The following is an 18792-nucleotide window of genomic DNA, read 5'->3' as shown; positions in this document are numbered from 1 at the left end:
GTTCATAAACATATACTCTAATGATTGACGAAACAAATTTATATTTCCAGGTGACTTTAAGGAAACAAGTGTCAGGACTGGGACTCGAACCCACACTTTGTTGACAAGAAACACGAGAGCTTGATGCTTGTGTTCTTATTGGATACAGGTTGACTTTATCGCTAGTAAACTGTGCTTTTTATTTGGCCCTAGTAACTTTTATAAGCCAAGATTTTGAACATGTCAATGTGAAAACTTTAACCGTTAGGCATCGATTTCAACCGATTGATTGATCAGATCATTCACACACATAAAAGATTGGCGCCTGCTTATAAAACCACTTGTGGGAAACCCTGAAAAGCAAAAAAACACAACATTTGTACTATTCACATCTATAAAAAAAAAAGAGGGGGAAAAAGCAAAATTGTCCATATCAAATTGACATTAAAAAAAGTTGTTTATTCTTACCAGTTGATGCGGAGCTTGTACTGGCAATATCCATCTTGGTAGAATTCAAGTTGTTGCTCTCTTAGACAATCGTCCTGGATTGAAAGTTTGTGCTTAACATTTGCAGTGCAATAAGTTGTTGCGTTACACGAATACGTCTGTTGGCAAGGGAGAATTACTCATGTCTGGATTTCTCACCAGAAAATAATCCCGTTCTTTTCTTCTACACAAATTGTTCATCCATGCATCAACTGTACCCGAACTTTGTGGTGAATTGTGCTATAGCATGCAACAAATGACAAGTTTCCTAAAATATATACCACTTGACACAACAATGGAGTCTAGACTAGAGTACAAGTACACATGTACACATACTGATTGTATCGCATGTATAGATTACATTGAGTTCTGACTACCAATTTAGGCCTTCACCTTGTATGGAACCTGGTGTTAAATTGTTTTTTCAGATTTGAGCCACGACCTGTATGTGAGGGCCAAAATGTCAATTTCCTAACGTCAACTTTTCTCTACTACTGTGCTCAGAAGTGAGGAACTTTTACCCTGATTTTTTTAAAATCTTGCAAACTTCGGACAAAACTTTTGTTTGTTTGTTTATTAATGCAAGTGATTGATATTTTTTGAGGATCTGTACAGCAAGAAATATACAACTTTTTTGTTGTGGTAAGGGATTTTAAAAAATTTTATGCAAGTCCCCAGACACACAAGGCCCGAAGGACACTTCAAGGTGTGGGTTACAAATCAACTATTTTTGCAGGGGCCGTTGCCACCTACTCCGGGGGCTGAGACAGGGTTCTACCCCCTTTACACTCTACAGGGATGTAGGCTTGGGTATCATCAATCAGAAGCCTGGCTGCTAGAGCAGGAAGAACTACCTCCCCATACTGTATGTAATTTTTATTATTTGTATTTTATAGTTAACATTTTTATTGGACAGTTAAGGGTCACATGTTGTATGTTCAATTCCTTTATAGTGCTACTTTATAATTTCCATTTATTAGAAGTTCTGGCTTTGTATGGTATCTGTACTCTACATTTTCAACTTGTACTGGCGTGCATTAGGCCTGCGATTTAAATACATTTTTTACTAGGGGCGCTGGGTGCCCGGGTTGTATGCATGCTCAGGTGAAAGTCATGCATGTGAAACTTGTAAGGAGATGATGTCGAAATAGGTGGAATTCAGCTTGGGTTTATTAAAAATAAAAAATAAAAACTGTATTTAATCATCATTCATGATGACATTGTTGAAAACTAACGCCTTCGCAGTTATTTAGTATGAGCATTGAGCCAGATAAAAGCCTTGAAAAGCTATTGTGTCCATTTTATCCTTACAAACAAATGTTCGCTATAAAATTACCGTAGCCGTTTAACGAGAGGCATTTATTGTTCCCATGAGAACTTGTACTTTTATACAAATATTACCGAAAGGGTAAATAAATTGTGCATAAATATTAAGCCATGTCTATCTTTTAAAATTTGAGCTACAATTCCAGTAATTTACTGCAATATTCTTGAAAAATTGATTTTCAGCAAACTCGGGTGATGCAGGGACTAGAGGGCTAAAAACAAACTCTACCTGGCAATAATATCCACACATGGTGTTACCGAAAACCAAATATAAATTGATACTTCACCATGCAATGCCCTTAAATCACATATAATTTTATCAATATCTTCAAACTGTGTAAGTTTACTGTAAATCTGTGGGCATTGTGTTATTGTGTGTTGTACAAAAAGTTCCCACATTCTTCAATAATTTCACAATCAGTATCTAATGCAGATATCCGGTTAAAGGATTTGAGTACTTTTTGTAACACAAAACACAGTGTCCACAGATTTTTTTTAAGCTTACACTGTTTGAAGATAATGACAGTAGAAAGCGAAACCTTTAAATAATATTTGCTGAGGTGCTGTAGTTTTTGAGAAATGAATAAAAAACAATGTTTAATGAAAATGCCAACTTTTGCTTCTTTATTATCGTAAATATCAAGTTATATATCACAGGGTAATCTGACTGGGTAATTTTTAACTAATATTAGGTTGATCAAATATAAACTGACTAGAGTTAGACTTGAACTGGAGGTCGCAGGTTGAAGTCCTGTTTTAGTCAATTGATCTTTGTCGTACATTTTCAAATTGTCAATGGGTATAAGCAAAACACAATTGGAAGGAAAGCTGCAGTTTGAAATTAGTTTGTTATTATTTTTCATATGCATACCTAAAAGCTGCAAACTAATTTTAACTTAGATATTGTTGCTGTATTTATTTTGATAAAGCATACATTCTCAAATTTTCAATGGGTATAAACAAAACAAAATTGGAAGGAAAGTACCCACATTTGAAAATAGTTTGTTATTCTTTTTCATATGCATAACTAAAAGCTGCAAACTAATTTTAACTTAAATATTGTTGCTGTATTTATTTTGATAAAGCGTACATTTTCAAATTTTCAATGGGTATAAACAAAATGCAATTTGAAGGAAAGCTGCATAAATGACTAGCAATGCTTCTTCTTGCGAATTCATAGGCAGTTTTGAATAATGATTGCCTAAAAACGGCAATTTGTCCAATATAAATCTACATGTATGTGACTTAAGCTTGGGCGATATCGATTTATTTTATTCACGATATATCGCCGACAATTATATTCGATATGATCGCGATTAATTAAATTTGACATCATCAGTCTTCAAACTCCCAGTGAAAGTTGTAGAAGAGACAGTCATATCATAAGAGAGGTGTTCTAATGACCTATTCTTCTGGTTTTACTCCAAACCTATGGGATGCAAGATGTCTCAGCTAGGAAATACATCGCGATATATCGCGATATATCGATATTTCGATTAAAACCAAATCGATCCGTATGAAATCGTTTCCAAATTAGTATCGCGATATTCGATAATATCGTGGTATCGCCCAAGCTTAATGTGACTATAACATACGATCATTGTCTCAGGTTGCGCAGGTTTTTTTCCTTTAGTCACATCTATTCACTGTTGTGTTTGTAGCTCATGTTAAAAGTTTCTTTAGGAAAATTTTATTAGTAAGAATAAACAAGATGCAGTAATGCCCCCAAACAGCCTAAAGCATGCGCTATATGTACAAAAAACCCAAGGCTATTTAATTATTATTTGGTCTTGTTTAACCAGAGTAGCCCCGTCAGTTATCAAAGAATTGGGGGCCCTGGGGTTACATGAAAAAAAAAACTTACATAATTAAGTCAATATGCCTAAATCTACAAAAACACCACAAAACCTAAAAATATTAAAGAGTAAAAGGGGGAAAAAATGTAAAAGACTCTAGATAAGCAAAAAAAAAAAAAAGATAAAGTCGTTATACAAAATTACATGAGAATAACGTACAGATAATGATTGTGTATGAGTTTATTGGTGAGAATATTTTCATGAGTTGAATGGAACGTTTCATCTTTCAACAAATGAAAGTGTTCTCTCCATTGCATGAATGCAAAACATTTAGTATTGATTTTGTGGGTTTTATATAACATCCAAGTAAATCTTTGTCATTTAGAGGAAAAACCAATCACTAAAATGTACAAGATTGTAACATGGCATCCAATAGTATATCTTTTTGTCCATGATGGATATGATGTCTGTGGTGGTAATGTGTTCCAGTCTTCAATAGTTATTTTGGGGTATAAATGAATATAAATGAAGTGATAACAATAGTATGAGAGCGCCCTCATGCGGTCAAAAATACAGAGCATTGCCTTTCTTGTCATGGCCTTCAATTTTCTTTGTGATGGAAGATTTTCAAAGAGCGGCAATCAGCTACCACAAGAGAATCGTCCATGTTAAAGGTGATTCCATGAGCGTCAAACAGTTCCTTGATCTCCGTTTTGGCGAAAATACCCCCGGGGGTGTAATGGTAGATCTCATCCTTGCCGCTTCTACACTTACTTTTCTGGGCTGCCACATAGATCTCCCCCTGATCGTCACAGCAGACCCCCATTGGGAAGACCTGATTTCCGCTCATGTCCGACGTTTCAACAGAGAAGACTATGTTGCTGTCGAGATCACTGGCGACCAGTCTCCCCTGTTCATAGTTGGTGTAGATCAGGTGTTGAGTGGCCCTGTTGAAGGTCAGATACTGGCCGATGTGGTCGGCAGGTATGGTCTTTAGCAGATACCCAGCATCATCTAGAAGGCCAATTCGACCTTTTCCTCTGTCGCCTACTGCAATCTTGAAGGGAACTGCAATCTCTTGCCCTTGAATTTCTTCAACCACAGTGAGGCAGGCAAGTTCTTCCGAATCCGCCCATGGTGTAACATCAAAGAGGACGTTGTTTTCTGGACCAAACATCTTGACGCTTCTCTTCTCTGCGCCGTTAGAAGTGACAACAATTCTGTCTTCTGAAACAACGGCGATCGCAGTGGAGAAGTTAAGGGGGCCTACTTCATCTGGTAGGATCTTCATTTGCTCACCAGCAGGACTGTAAACCATTAATTGGTTACGATGTTTGTCAAAGATCAGGAGGTTTCCACTTGGAAAAGCCGCGACATGGATCAAATCATCAAACTGGTTGGTGTTTTCATTCTCTTCACCAACCTTTGATTTCAAGCTCCATTTCTCAGTCATCAGAAACTTTCCCAGGCTTTTGTTAGACTTGCTTTCTTTGAAGTTGACATATGATAAGCTATACGGCACAGAGTCACGTTTTGTGCTGGTCAAATCTTTCAAATGATGCTTAATTTTGGATTTAAGGCTCAAAATCTCAGAGTGGCTTGCCCGTGACATAATTTTGCCAATCTTTTTAAGGTTTTGTTTTGCCATCTTGACCTTTTTGCTGTTGTTGATTCTTACCTTTCCCAATGCTACGACTCTTTTGTTGTAAGCCAACTGAAGCGTCTCTCTTAGTCGTTTTTCCTTGTTTCTGATTTTGGTGACTTCCTGATCAGCTTTGGCCGAGATTTTCCTCTGGGCTTTACTGTTCAGCTGCTTCAGCCTGCTCTCTGCATGTTCGGTCAGAGTCTCGGCATCTTGAAAAGACTCTCTGGATCTTTCTGCTTGGGTCATTAAACTCCCAACTTCTGATCTGCAACAGTCTATAGCCTCCTCAATGTCAGTGTAGCTGTGGTCCGGGCTGCGGTGGTCAAGCACAGTGCACGTCGTGCATATCAGCATCTCACAGGTGATACAGAAGAAACAGCAGCTCTGATCGCTGTGCTTGCTACACTTGGGATTTAGATCTCTCAGCTTGCTCTTGAAGGTGATCTTGCCGGACTTCAGGTCTGCCATGGGTACGATATTATGATTCTTCAGGGCTATCAAACGCTGGTGAGCATTCTGACACTCAAGGCACAGAAAGTTATCACAGTCCATGCATCTTGAGATGGCGGTGTTATCCTCTACGCATCCTTGACATCTGACCTTAGACACGTCGCCAGAGATCTTATCCTTGAGGACTGCCTCCTCCACCAGGCCTCTTAAGGTGTTGTTGTTCATCAGGCCCATCAAGCCATTCAGAGCTCTCGTTTCGACATCACAAACGGGACAGAGGACTGTTTTGAAACCATCCTCTTTTTTTGACACGCCCTTTTCCAGACACGGTCTGCAAACAGTGTGAAGACAGTCCAGTATCTTCGGCTCATGGAAGTAATCTTGACAAAGAGGGCACGAGACATCAGTCAAATCATCCATATCCTCTGGTAGTGGAACATCCTTTGTTTCTGTGTCTACAAACTCTTTCTTGATTTCGACAACCTCAAGACAGTCTGTAAGAAAAAACAGTTGAATCAAGATCATCCCAATTTCATAGAGCTGCTTTAAAAAAATAAAAAAATATGCTCAGCAGAATAAGGTTACCATCCTAAATGCCACGTCGGATTTACCATTTGTGATGTTTTTTTTTTTTTTGGCTTACTTGTGCCAAGCAGAAAGGTTTGTTTATTGGGCCCAGTGTGAATACAGATTTTTGTGCAGATTAGTAGACCCGACCCGAGAGGGCGCTGTTCGTGACGTCAATTGAGGCGCGATATTTGAAGAGAGAATTTGTAGTTTGGCCCCGTACACTACGTCTGGATTCCTGATTGGTATGATGCCTACATACAGAACTACGGTCACATGCTGTGCTAACACAAGATAGTGACGCTTGGCGCAAGCTAAAAACATGCCCTCAAAGTTGAAACAATACCGAGTTTGTTCACGTTAGGCAAATGCTCCTTTAGGTTCTTCACGTCTTTCAGGTACCTTCTTCAACTTCCCACTAGCCGGAAAAAATTGTTGGGATGGCTTTATGTTTAAGAAAGGAATTTTTCTCTTCATGTCAAAATGTGTGGTGTATTCCGGATTCTCAAAGCACGACGGCTCGAAGTGTTCACCTCACAGCGCTGGGAAAGACATCAGACCGGACCACTTTGCAAACTGACCCCATATTTAGTTGTTTTGCTGCATCCAGCAGCAATACACCTGGTCGACATTGCCGGAAAATGCAAGAAACCAACTTTTTTTCCGAAACATACAAACTCAAGACTGGGACTTACATGTACTTGCACGTACATGTGTTCGATTTTCGATCGAGGCAAAGTCTGCCTCCATTGACATCACAAAAGGGGTACGCGGTGTCACCCCAAAACAACTTTATCTAGTTTTTAAACAATTACTCAAAAAATAATTTTATTGTTCATAAACATATACTCTAATGATTGACAAAACAAATTTATATTTCCAGGTGACTTTAAGGAAACAAGTGTCAGGACTGGGACTCGAACCCACACTTTGTTGACAAAAAACACGAGAGCTTGATGCTTGTGTTCTTATTGGATACAGGTTGACTTTATCGCTAGTAAACTGTGCTTTTTATTTGGCCCTAGTAACTTTTATAAGCCAAGATTTTGAACATGTAATGTGAAAACTTTAACCGTTAGGTACGATTTCAACTGATTGATTGATCAGATCATTCACACTCATAAAAGATTGTCACCTGCTTATAAAACCACTTGTGGGAAACCCTGAAAAGCAAAAAAACACAACATTTGTACTATTCACATCTATAAAAAAAAGAGGGGGAAAAAAGCAAAATTGTCCACATCAAATTGACATTAAAAAAAGTTGTTTATTCTTACCATTTGATGCGGAGCTTGTACTGGCAATATCCATCTTGGTAGAATTCAAGTTGTTGCTCTCTTAGACAATCGTCCTGGATTGAAAGTTTGTGCTTAACATTTGCAGTGCAATAAGTTGATGTGTACGGCTGTTTGCTTGGAGAATTTCACATGTCTGGATTTCTCACCCCAAAAATTCCGGTTCTTATCTTTTGTACACATAAGTTATTCATTCATACATCTGCCTCTGTACCCGAACTTTGTTGTGAATTGTGCTATAGCATGCCGCTGTAGCTGAACTTTGTGCAACAAATGACAAGGGTACTAAAAAATAAAACACTTGACGCAATGGAGTCTAGACTGGACGCATCCAAGAATTTAACATGTCCGATGTACAAGTAACATACAGAGTACAAGTACACATGTACACATACTGATTGTATCGCATGTATAGATTACATTGAGTTCTGACTACCAATTTAGGCCTTCACCTTGTATGGAACCTGGTGTTAAATTGTTTTTTCAGATTTGAGCCACAACCTGTATGTGAGGGCCAAAATGTCAATTTCCTAACGTCAACTTTTCTCTACTACTGTGCTCTCAAGTGAGGAACTTTTACCCTGATTTTTTTAAAATCTTGCAAACTTCGGACAAAACTTTTGTTTGTTTGTTTATTAATGCAAGTGATTGATATTTTTTGAGGATCTGTACATCAAGAAATATACAACTTTTTTGTTGTGGTAAGGGATTTATTTAAATTTTATGCAAGTCCCCAGACACACAAGGCCCGAAGGACACTTCAAGGTGTGGGTTACAAATCAACTATTTTTGCAGGGGCCGTTGCCACCTACTCCTGGGGCTGAGACAGGGTTCTACCCCCTTTACACTCTACAGGGATGTAGGCTTGGGTATCATCAATCAGATGCCTGGCTGCTAGAGCAGGAAGAACTACCTCCCCATAGTGTATGTAATTTTTATTATTTTTATTTTTTAGTTAACATTTTTATTGGACAGTTGAGGGTCACATGTTGTATGTTCAATTCCTTTATAGTGCTACTTTATAATTTCCATTAATTAGAAGTTCTGGCTTTGTATGGTATCTGTACTCTACATTTTCAACTTGTACTGGCGTGCATTAGGCCTGCGAGTTAAATACATTTGTTACTAGGGGTGCTGGGTGCCCAGGTTGTATGCATGCTCAGGTGAAAGTCATGCAAGTATTTTATCATGATGACAGTATTGAAAACTAATGCCTTCGCAGTTATTCAGTACTAGCGGGATGCCGTGCTTCGCGCTGCAACCCCGCTAGAAAGCTCTACGTAAAAATGCTGCAAGTGTAGCGTTGTGTACAGGGGAGGGCTAAAGTGGCTGGGCAGGGTCACAACACAAATCACTGTGGCAAACCACCCATCTTAAGTTAAGATGAATTTTAGTGCTTTGTGAAATCGTACACTTGTCCGTCTTTTTTTCGTTTCGGCATTGTCGATCCCATCCATATTTTCCAGTTTCCAGCGGATCCCGATAGTGGTTCTTTCCCAGCGTTTATATCCCGTTTTGTTTATTTTGTTCCTGTTCAGTTGATTATTTTCTGTCCTGTATAGTTTTCAAACCCCTTTGCTTTTTCCCTCCTCACCAGCCTCGTTAATTTTTTCCCCCCTCACCAGCCTCGTTCATTTTTTCCCCAACCACCTGTCCCACCGTGTGCCCCTTCCCTATCCCGTCCCATATCTAACCCACGCCTCCGTGCCTCTCCCGTCCCCGCGATCCCCTGCATTGGCATTCTTCTTTGATTGCGACTGTTTGCCCATAACTCATATTTTCCAGTTTCGCGCGGGTCCCGTTTGTGGGTTTTTTCACGTTTTATGGGCTTGATTTCCCCCCCCCTCCCATTGAGTTTAATATTTTCTTGTCACATGTCCCACATCACGATAGTCTCTTTTAATTTTATTCAATCCCTACCCCAGCCCTTTTCATTTTCCTCGTCATTTCTATTTTTGCCGTTCCCCCGTTCCACAGACGTACCACTTTGTGCCCCTACCTCCTATCCCCGTCCAAAATCTAACCCGTGCCTCATTCCCGTCATCCCGCCCGTGATTTGTTCTCTGCACTTTTTGCCGTCCCATAACTTTCCCATGTCCAATTATTTCTTCCCTGTCCAATGTCATCGTTAGTCCCTTTTTCTTTTTCCCCTTTCCGTATTATTTTTCCAGCCCTTTTACTAATGTTCCCTACATTTTTTGCTGTTTTCCCGCCCTCTTCCAACAGACGTACCACACTACATGGTCCTTCCATCTCCTTGTCCCCCACAACAGATGAGCATTGAGCCAGATAACAGCCTTGAAAAGCTATTGTGTCCATTTTATCCTTACAAACAAATGTTCGCTATAAAATTACCGTAGCCGTTTAACGAGAAGCATTTATTGTTCCCATGAGAACTTGTACTTTTATACAAATACTACCGAAAGGGTAAAAAAATTGTGCATAAATATTAAGCCATGTCTATCTTTTAAAATTTGCGCTACGATTCCAGTAGTTTACTGCAATATTCTTGAAAAATTGATTTTCAGCAAACTCGGGCGGTGCAGGGACTAGAGGGCTAAATAACAAACTCTACCTGGCAAGTATATACACACATGGTGTTACCGAAAACCAAATATAAATTGATACTTCACCATGCAATGCCCTTAAATCACATATAATTTTATCATTATCTTCAAACTGTAAGTTTACTGTAAATCTGTGGGCATTGTGTTATTGTGTGTTGTACAAAAAGTACCCACATTCTTCAATAATTTCACAATCAGTATCTAATGCAGATATCCGGTTACAGGATTTGAGTACTTTTTGTAACACAAAACACAGTGTCCACAGATTTATTTTAAGCTTACACTGTTTGAAGATAATGATAGTAGAAAGGGATCCTTAAAATATTAGTTGCTGAGGTGCTGTAGTTTTTGAGAAATGAATAAAAAACAATGTTAAATGAAAATGCCAATGTTCGCTTCTTTATTATCGTAAATATCAAGTAATAAATCACAGGGTAATCTGACTGGGTAATTTTTAACTAATATTAGGTTGATCAAATATAAACTGACTAGAGTTAGACTTGAACTGGAGGTCGCAGGTTGAAGTCCTGTTTTAGTCAATTGATCTTTGTCGTACATTTTCAAATTGTCAATGGGTATAAACAAAACACAATTGGAAGGAAAGCTACAGTTTGAAAATAGTTTGTTATTATTTTTCATATGCATAACTAAAAGCTGCAAGCTAATTTTAACGTAGATATTGTTGCTGTATTTATTTTGATAAAGTGTACATTTTCAAATTGTCAATGGGTATAAACAAAACACAATTGGAAGGAAAGCTACAGTTTGAAAATAGTTTATTATTATTTTTCATATGCATAACTAAAAGCTGCAAGCTAATTTTAATGTAGATATTGTTGCTGTATTTATTTTGATAAAGCGTACATTTTCAAATTGTCAATGGGTATAAACAAAACACAATCGGAAGGAAAGCTACAGTTTGAAAATAGTTTGTTATTCTTTTTCATATGCATAACTAAAAGCTGCAAGCTAATTTTAACGTAGATATTGTTGCTGTATTTATTTTGATAAAGTGTACATTTTCAAATTGTCAATGGGTATAAACAAAACACAATCGGAAGGAAAGCTACAGTTTGAAAATAGTTTGTTATTCTTTTTCATATGCATAACTAAAAGCTGCAAACTAATTTTAACTTAGATATTGTTGCTGTATTTATTTTGATAAAGCGTACATTTTCAAATTGTCAATGGGTATAAACAAAATGCAATTTGAAGGAAAGCTGCATAAATGACTAGCAATGCTTCTTACAAATTCATAGGCAGTTTTGAATAATGATTGCCTAAAAGCGGCAATTTTTCCAATATATAAATATACATGTATGTGACTATAACATACGATAATTGTCTCAGGTTGCGCAGGTTTTCTTCCTTTAGTCACATCTATTCACTGTTGTGTTTGTAGCTCATGTTAAAAGTTTCTTAAGGAAAATTTTATTAGTAAGAATAAACAGATGCAGTAATGCCTCCAAACAGCCTAAAGCATACGCTATGTGTACAAAAAACCAAGGCTATTTAATTATTATTTGGTCTTGTTTAACCAGAGTAGCCCTGTCAGTTATCAAAGAATTGGGGGCCCTGGGGTTACATGAAAAAAAAACTTACATAATTAAGTCAATATGCCTAAATCTACAAAAACACCACAAAACCTAAAAATATTAAAGAGTAAAAGGGGTAAAAAAAGGAAAAGGCTCTAGATAAGCAAAAAAAAAGAAGATAAAGTCGTTATACAAAATTACATGAGAATAGCGTGCAGATAATGATTGTGTATGAGTTTATTGGTGAGAATATTTTCATGAGTTGAATGGAACGTTTCATCTTTCAACAAATGAAAGTGTTCTCACCATTGCATGAATGCAAAACATTTATTATTGATTTTGTGTGTTTTATATAACATCCAAGTAAATCTTTGTCATTTAGAGGAAAAACCAATCACTAAAATGTACAAGATTGTAACATGGCATCCAATAGTATATCTTTTTGTCCATGATGGATATGATGTCTGTGGTGGTAATGTGTTCCAGTCTTCAATAGTTATTTTTGGGTATAAATGAATATAAATGAAGTGATAACAATAGTATGAGAGCGCCCTCATGCGGTCAAAAATACAGAGCATTGCCTTTCTTGTCATGGCCTTTAATTTTCTTTGTGATGGAAGATTTTCAAAGAGCGGCAATCAGCTACCACAAGAGAATCGTCCTTGTTAAAGATGATTCCATGAGCGTCAAACAGTTCCTTGATCTCCGTTTTGGCGAAAATACCCATGGGGGTGTAATGGTAGATCTCATCCTTGCCGCTTCTACACCTACTTTTCTGGGCTGCCACATAGATCTCCCCCTGGTCGTCACAGCAGACCCCCATTGGGAAGACCTGTTTTCCGCTTATGTCCGACGTTTCAACAGAGAAGACTATGTTGCTGTCGAGGTCAATGGCGACCAGTCTCCCCATTTCATAGTTGGTGTAGATCAGGTGTTGTGTAGCCCTGTTGAAGGTCAAATACTGGCCGATGTGGTCGGCCGGTATGGTCTTTAGCAGAGACCCAGCATCATCTAGAAGGCCAATTCGACCTTTTCCTCTGTCGCCTACTGCAATCTTGAAGGGAACTGCAATCTCTTGCCCTTGAATCCCTTCAACCACAGTGAGGCAGGCAAGTTCTTCCGAATCCGCCCATGGTGTAACATCAAAGAGGACGTTGTTTTCTGGACCGAACATCTTGACGCTTCTCTTCTCTGCACCGTTAGAAGTGACAACAATTCTGTCTTCTGAAACAACGGTGATCGCAGTGAAGATGTTTAGGGGGCCTACTTCATCTGGTAGGATCTCCATTTGCTCACCAGCAGCACTGTAAACCATTAATTGGTTACGATGTCTGTCAAAGATCAGGAGGTTTCCACTTGGAAAAGCCGCGACATGGATCAAATCATCAAACTGGTTGGTGTTTTCATTCTCTTCACCAACCTTTGATTTCAAGCTCCATTTCTCAGTCATCAAAAACTCTCCCAGGCTTTCGTTAGACTTGCTTTCTTTAAAGTTGACATATGATAAGCTATACGGCACAGAGTCACGTTTTGTGCTGGTCAAATCTTTCAAATGATGCTTAATTTTGGATTTAAGGCTCAAAATCTCAGAGTGGCTTGCCCGTGACATAATTTTGCCAATCTTTTTCAGGTTTTGTTTTGCCATCTTGACCTTTTTGCTGTTGTTGATTCTTACCTTTCCCAATGCTACGACTCTTTTGTTGTAAGCCAACTGAAGCGTCCCTCTTAGTCGTTTTTCCTTGTTTCTGATTTTGGCGACTTCCTGATCAGCTTTGGCCGAGATTTTCCTCTGGGCGTTACTGTTCAGCTGCTTCAGCCTGCTCTCTGCGTGTTTGGTCAGAGTCTCGGCATCTTGAAAAGACTCTCTGGATCTTTCCGCTTGGGTCATTAAACTCCCAACTTCTGATCTGCAACAGTCTATAGCCTCCTCAATGTCAGTGTAGCTGTGGTCCGGGCTGCGGTGGTCAAGCACAGTGCAGGTCGTGCATATCAGCATCTCACAGGTGATACAGAAGAAACAGCAGCTCTGATCGCTGTGCTTGCTACACTTGGGATTTTGATCTCTCAGCTTGCTCTTGAAGGTGATCTTGCCGGACTTCAGGTCTGCCATGGGTACGATATTATGGTTCTTCAGGGCTATCAAACGCTGGTGAGCATTCTGACACTCAAGGCACAGAAAGTTATCACAGTCCATGCATCTTGAGACGGCGGTGTTATCCTCTACGCATCCTTGACATCTGACCTTAGACACGTCGCCAGAGATCTTATCCTTGAGGACTGCCTCCTCCACCAGGCCTCTTAAGGTGTTGTTGTTCATCAGCCCCGTCAAGCCATTCAGAGCTCTCGTTTCGACATCACAAACGGGACAGAGGACTGTTTTGAAACCATCCTCTTTTTTTGACACGCCCTTTTCCAGACACGGTCTGCAAACAGTGTGAAGACAGTCTAGTATCTTCGGCTCATGGAAGTAATCTTGACAAAGAGGGCACGAGATGTCAGTCGAGTCATCCATATCCTCTGGTAGTGGAACATCCTTTGATTCTGTGTCTTTAGACTCCTTGATTTGGACAACCTCAAGACAGTCTGTAAGAAAAAACAGTTGAATAAAAATCATCCCAATTTCATGGTGCATAAAAAAAAATATGCTCACCAGAATAAGGTTACCGTGACAAATGCCACGTCAGATGTACCACTTGTGATGGGTTTTCGGCTTACTTTTGCTAAAAAGCAGAAAGGTACAATGAAATAGGGCCCAGTGTCAATACAGATTTGTGTGCTGATTGTTTGTTTAATCGTATGCAGTTTTGACACAATAGGTATATCAAGTAAGCTGGCTCCTCTCCTTGTAGTAGTCAAGTGGCATCAGTAATAATAAAATAATAATAATAAAAATAATTGGTTTTTATAAAGCGCTTTATACACCATGTCTCAAAGCGCTTCCAACATTATTACCTTGATCACTGAGCCATTTCATTCCTTAAACCATCTCAGCTCCCTGGGGAGTATACAGCATAGTGCTGCCAAATATGTAGCGCGCTAAGCTAAACCAACCACAAGAACCATATTTGCTCTCACAGAGAACCAACTATAGCAAAGTGTCTTGCTCAGGGACACAAGTGTCACGACCTGGATTCCAACCAACACTCTGCGCTACAGAAACAACAGAGCTTGAGTTTGATGCTCTTATCCGCTCAACACAAAACAACAATTTGTAAATGTGGCGTGGCGTGGCTCAGCGCTTAAGATCGCCAGTCTCAAGCTCTGGTGTTTCTGATCAGCAGAATGTGGGTTTGAGTCCCAGTATAATAGTATTTTAGCTGGTTAGGTAAGCATAATATTGTTTTGTTTATTTAGTTTTGATGCCCCGATCATTACGAAATAATACAAGACCACTTGAATAACAAAAAAAAGGAAATCAAAAGAGGAAAGTAAAAAAAGTTAACAATTACATCAAATATGCATTAAGAAAAAATACTAAACAGTGTTGTAGTCAAGTACTAGTTTCCATTTTATTTACAAATTCAAAAGTAGACCCGACCCGAGAGGGACTGTTCGTGACGTCAATCGAGGCGCGATATTTGAAAAGAGAATTTGTAGTTTGGCCTCGTACACTACGTCTGGATACCTGATCGGTATGATGCCTACGTACAGAACTGCGGTCACGGAGCAGATTGCACGCACTGTTTGGCTGCTGTGCGGACGGTCCACTCGGATTACCCAGCACGATGAATCCCATGCTGTGTTAACACAAGATAGTGACGCTTGGCGCAAGCTAAAAACATGCCCTCAAAATTGAAACAATACCCGACTTTGTTCACGTTAGGCAAATGCTCCTTTAGGTTCGTCACGTCTCTCAGGTACCTTGTTGGGATGGCTTCATGTTTTAGAAAGGAGTTTTTCTCTTCATGTCAAAATGTGTGGTGTATTCTGGATTCTCGAAGCACGACAGCTCAAAGTGTACGCTGCACAGCGCTGGGAAAGACGTCAGACCGGCACTTTGCATACTGACCCCATCTTTAGTTGTTTTGCTGCATCCAGCAGCAATACACCTGGTCGACATTGCCGGAAAATGCAAGAATAAAACCTTTTTTTCGAAACGTTCAAACTCACGACTGGGACTTGCATTTATTGCACGAACATGTGTTCGATGTTCGATCAAGGCAAAGTCTGCCTCAATTGACATCACAAAAGGGGTAGGCGGAGTCACCCCAAAACAACTTTATCTTTTTTTTAAACAATTACTCAAAAAATAATTTCATTGTTTATAAACATACTCTTATGATTGACGAAACAAAATTATATTTCCAGGTGACTTTAAGGAAACAAGTGTCAGGACTGGGACTCTGAACCTACACTTTGTTGACAAGAAACACGAGAGCTTGATGCTTGTGTTCTTATTGGAGACAGGTTGACTTTATCACTAGTAAACTGCTTTTTATTTGGCCCTAGTAACTTATGTAAGCCAAGATTTTGAACATTGTAAATGTGAAAACTTTAACCGTTAGGCAGCGATTTCAACCGATTGATTGATCAGATCATTCACACACATAAAAGATTGGCGCCTGCTTATAAAACCACTTGTGGGAAACCCTGAAAAGCAAAAAAACACAACATTTGTACTATTCACATCTATAAAAAAAAGAGGGGGAAAAAGCAAAATTGTCCATATCAAATTGACATTAAAAAAAGTTGTTTATTCTCACCAGTTGATGCGGAGCTTGTACTGGCAATATCCATCTTGGTAGAATTCAAGTTGTTGCTCTCTTAGACAATCGTCCTGGATTGAAAGTTTGTGCTTAACATTTGCAGTGCAATAAGTTGATGTGTACGGCTGTTTGCTTGGAGAATTTCTCATGTCTGGATTTCTCACCCAAAAAATTCCGGTCCTTATCTTTTGTACACATCAAATATTCATCCATACATCTACCTCTGTACTCGAACTTTGTTGTGAATTGTGCTATAACCTGCCGCTGTAGCTGAACTTTGTGCAACAAATGACAAGGGTACTAAAAAATAAACCACTTGACGCAATGGAGTCTATACGGACGCATCCAAGAATTTAACATGTCCGATGTACAAGTAACATACAGAGTACAAGTACACATGTACACATACTGATTGTATCGCGTGTATAGATTACATTGAGTTCTGACTACCAATTACGGCCTTCACCTTGTATGGAACCTGGTGTTAAATTGTTTTTTTCAGATTTGAGCCACGACCTGTATGTGAGGGCCAAAATGTCAATTTCCTAACATCAACTTTTCTCTACTAAGTACTGTGCTCAGAAGTGAGGAACTTTTACCCTGATTTTTTTTAAATCTTGCAAACTTCGGACAAAACTTTTGTTTGTTTGTTTATTAATGCAAGTGATTGATATTTTTTGAGGATCTGTACATCATTGAAATATACAACTTTTTTGTTGTGGTAAGGGATTTATTTAAATTTTATGCAAGTCCCCAGACACACAAGGCCCGAAGGACACTTCAAGGTGTGGATTACAAATCAACTATTTTTGCAGGGGCCGTTGCCACCTACTCCTGGGGCTGAGACAGGGTTTTATCCCCTTTACACTCTACAGGGATGTAGGCTTGGGTATCATCAATCAGAAGCCTGGCTGCTAGAGCAGAAAGCACTACCTCCCCATACTGAATGTAATTTTTATTATTTGTATTTTTTTGTAAACATTTTTATTATTTGTATTTTTTTGTAAACATTTTTATTGGACAGTTGAGGGTCACATGTTGTATGTTCAATTCCTTTATAGTGCTACTTTATAATTTCCATTTATTAGAAGTTCTGGCTTTGTATGGTATCTGTACTCTACATTTTCAACTTGTTCTGGCGTGCAGCAGGCCTACGAGTTAAATACATTTTTTACTAGGGGTGCTGGGTGCCCGGGTTATGCATGCTCAGGTGAAAGTCATGCAAGTATTTTATCATGATGACAGTATTGAAAACTAATGCCTTCGCAGTTATTCAGTACTAGCGGGATGCCGTGCTTCGCGCTGCAACCCCGCTAGAAAGCTCTACGTAAAAATGCTGCAAGTGTAGCGTTGTGTACAGGGGAGGGCTAAAGTGGCTGGGCAGGGTCACAACACAAATCACTGTGGCAAACCACCCATCTTAAGTTAAGATGAATTTTAGTGCTTTGTGAAATCGTACACTTGTCCGTCTTTTTTCGTTTCGGCATTGTCGATCCCATCCATATTTTCCAGTTTCCAGCGGATCCCGATAGTGGTTCTTTCCCAGCGTTTATATCCCGTTTTGTTTATTTTGTTCCTGTTCAGTTGATTATTTTCTGTCCTGTATAGTTTTCAAACCCCTTTGCTTTTTCCCCCCTCACCAGCCTCGTTCATTTTTTCTCCAACCACCTGTCCCACCGTGTGCCCCTTCCCTATCCCGTCCCATATCTAACCCACGCCTCCGTGCCTCTCCCGTCCCCGCGATCCCCTGCATTGGCATTCTTCTTTGATTGCGACTGTTTGCCCATAACTCATATTTTCCAGTTTCGCGCGGGTCCCGTTTGTGGGGTTTTTCCCGTTTTATGGGCTTGATTCCCCCCCCCCCCATTGAGTTTAATATTTTCCTGTCAGATGTCCCACATCACGATAGTCTCTTTTAATTTTATTCCCTACCCCAGCCCTTTTCATTTTCCCCGTCATTTCTATTTTTGCCGTTCCCCCGTTCCACAGACGTACAACTTTGTGCCCCTACCTCCTATCCCCGTCCAAAATCTAACCCGTGCCTCATTCTTGTCATCCCGCCCGTGAATTGTTCTCTGCACTTTTTGCCGTCCCATAACTTTCCCATGTCCAGTTTATTTCTTCCCTGTCCAATGTCATCGTTAGTCCCTTTTTCTTTTTCTCCTTTCCGTATTATTTTTCCAGCCCTTTTATTAATGTTCCCTACATTTTTTGCCTTTCCCCCGCCCTCTTCCAACAGACGTACCACACTACATGCTCCTTCCATCTCCTTGTCCCCACAACGTGCTCTAATAACCCCCACCATTCGTCCTGTCGTCGTGCCCCCTCCCCCCCCCATGCATTGTTCTTTACTGGGTACGCACGAAGTTACTGGACGCTCGCGCTGTGACTGTGACATCACAAAGGACGCCTGCCCTCAACCCCAAAGTTACTACACGCT

The 18792-nt window shown here is 39.5% G+C and overlaps 4 protein-coding genes across 5 annotated transcripts in view; 1 reads left to right on the top strand and 3 right to left on the bottom strand.

Moving 5' to 3' along the window:
* The window catches only part of LOC139937771 (uncharacterized), a 7622-nt gene extending 6834 nt beyond the window's left edge, over positions 1–788 (bottom strand). The window contains exon 1 of the mRNA XM_071933080.1: positions 448–788. Coding sequence (XP_071789181.1) covers positions 448–481 — 34 coding nt within the window. The 5' untranslated portion in view covers positions 482–788. The remainder of the gene's footprint in view (positions 1–447) is intronic.
* Positions 1–18792, top strand: part of LOC139937759 (rab3 GTPase-activating protein non-catalytic subunit-like) — a 125986-nt gene that overhangs the window by 42535 nt on the left and 64659 nt on the right. The gene's annotated exons all lie outside the window — the stretch shown is intronic.
* LOC139937800 (uncharacterized) lies at positions 1336–7849 on the bottom strand. The gene is made up of 2 exons (XM_071933114.1): positions 7527–7849; positions 1336–6176 (listed from the first exon to the last, which is right to left on the bottom strand). The coding sequence occupies exons 1-2, from the start codon at positions 7558–7560 to the stop codon at positions 4189–4191; spliced, it is 2022 nt and encodes a 673-aa protein (XP_071789215.1). The 5' UTR covers positions 7561–7849; the 3' UTR covers positions 1336–4188.
* LOC139937807 (uncharacterized) lies at positions 9838–16593 on the bottom strand. Its single transcript, XM_071933125.1, has 2 exons — positions 16350–16593; positions 9838–14229 (listed from the first exon to the last, which is right to left on the bottom strand). The coding sequence occupies exons 1-2, from the start codon at positions 16381–16383 to the stop codon at positions 12245–12247; spliced, it is 2019 nt and encodes a 672-aa protein (XP_071789226.1). The 5' UTR covers positions 16384–16593; the 3' UTR covers positions 9838–12244.

The sequence above is a fragment of the Asterias amurensis genome, chromosome 1 (genome assembly GCF_032118995.1).
Source record: "Asterias amurensis chromosome 1, ASM3211899v1".
Taxonomy (NCBI): Eukaryota; Metazoa; Echinodermata; class Asteroidea; order Forcipulatida; family Asteriidae; genus Asterias; species Asterias amurensis.
The sequence above is the reverse complement of the archived record's forward strand: the minus strand, read 5'-3'. Positions and strand labels throughout refer to the sequence as shown.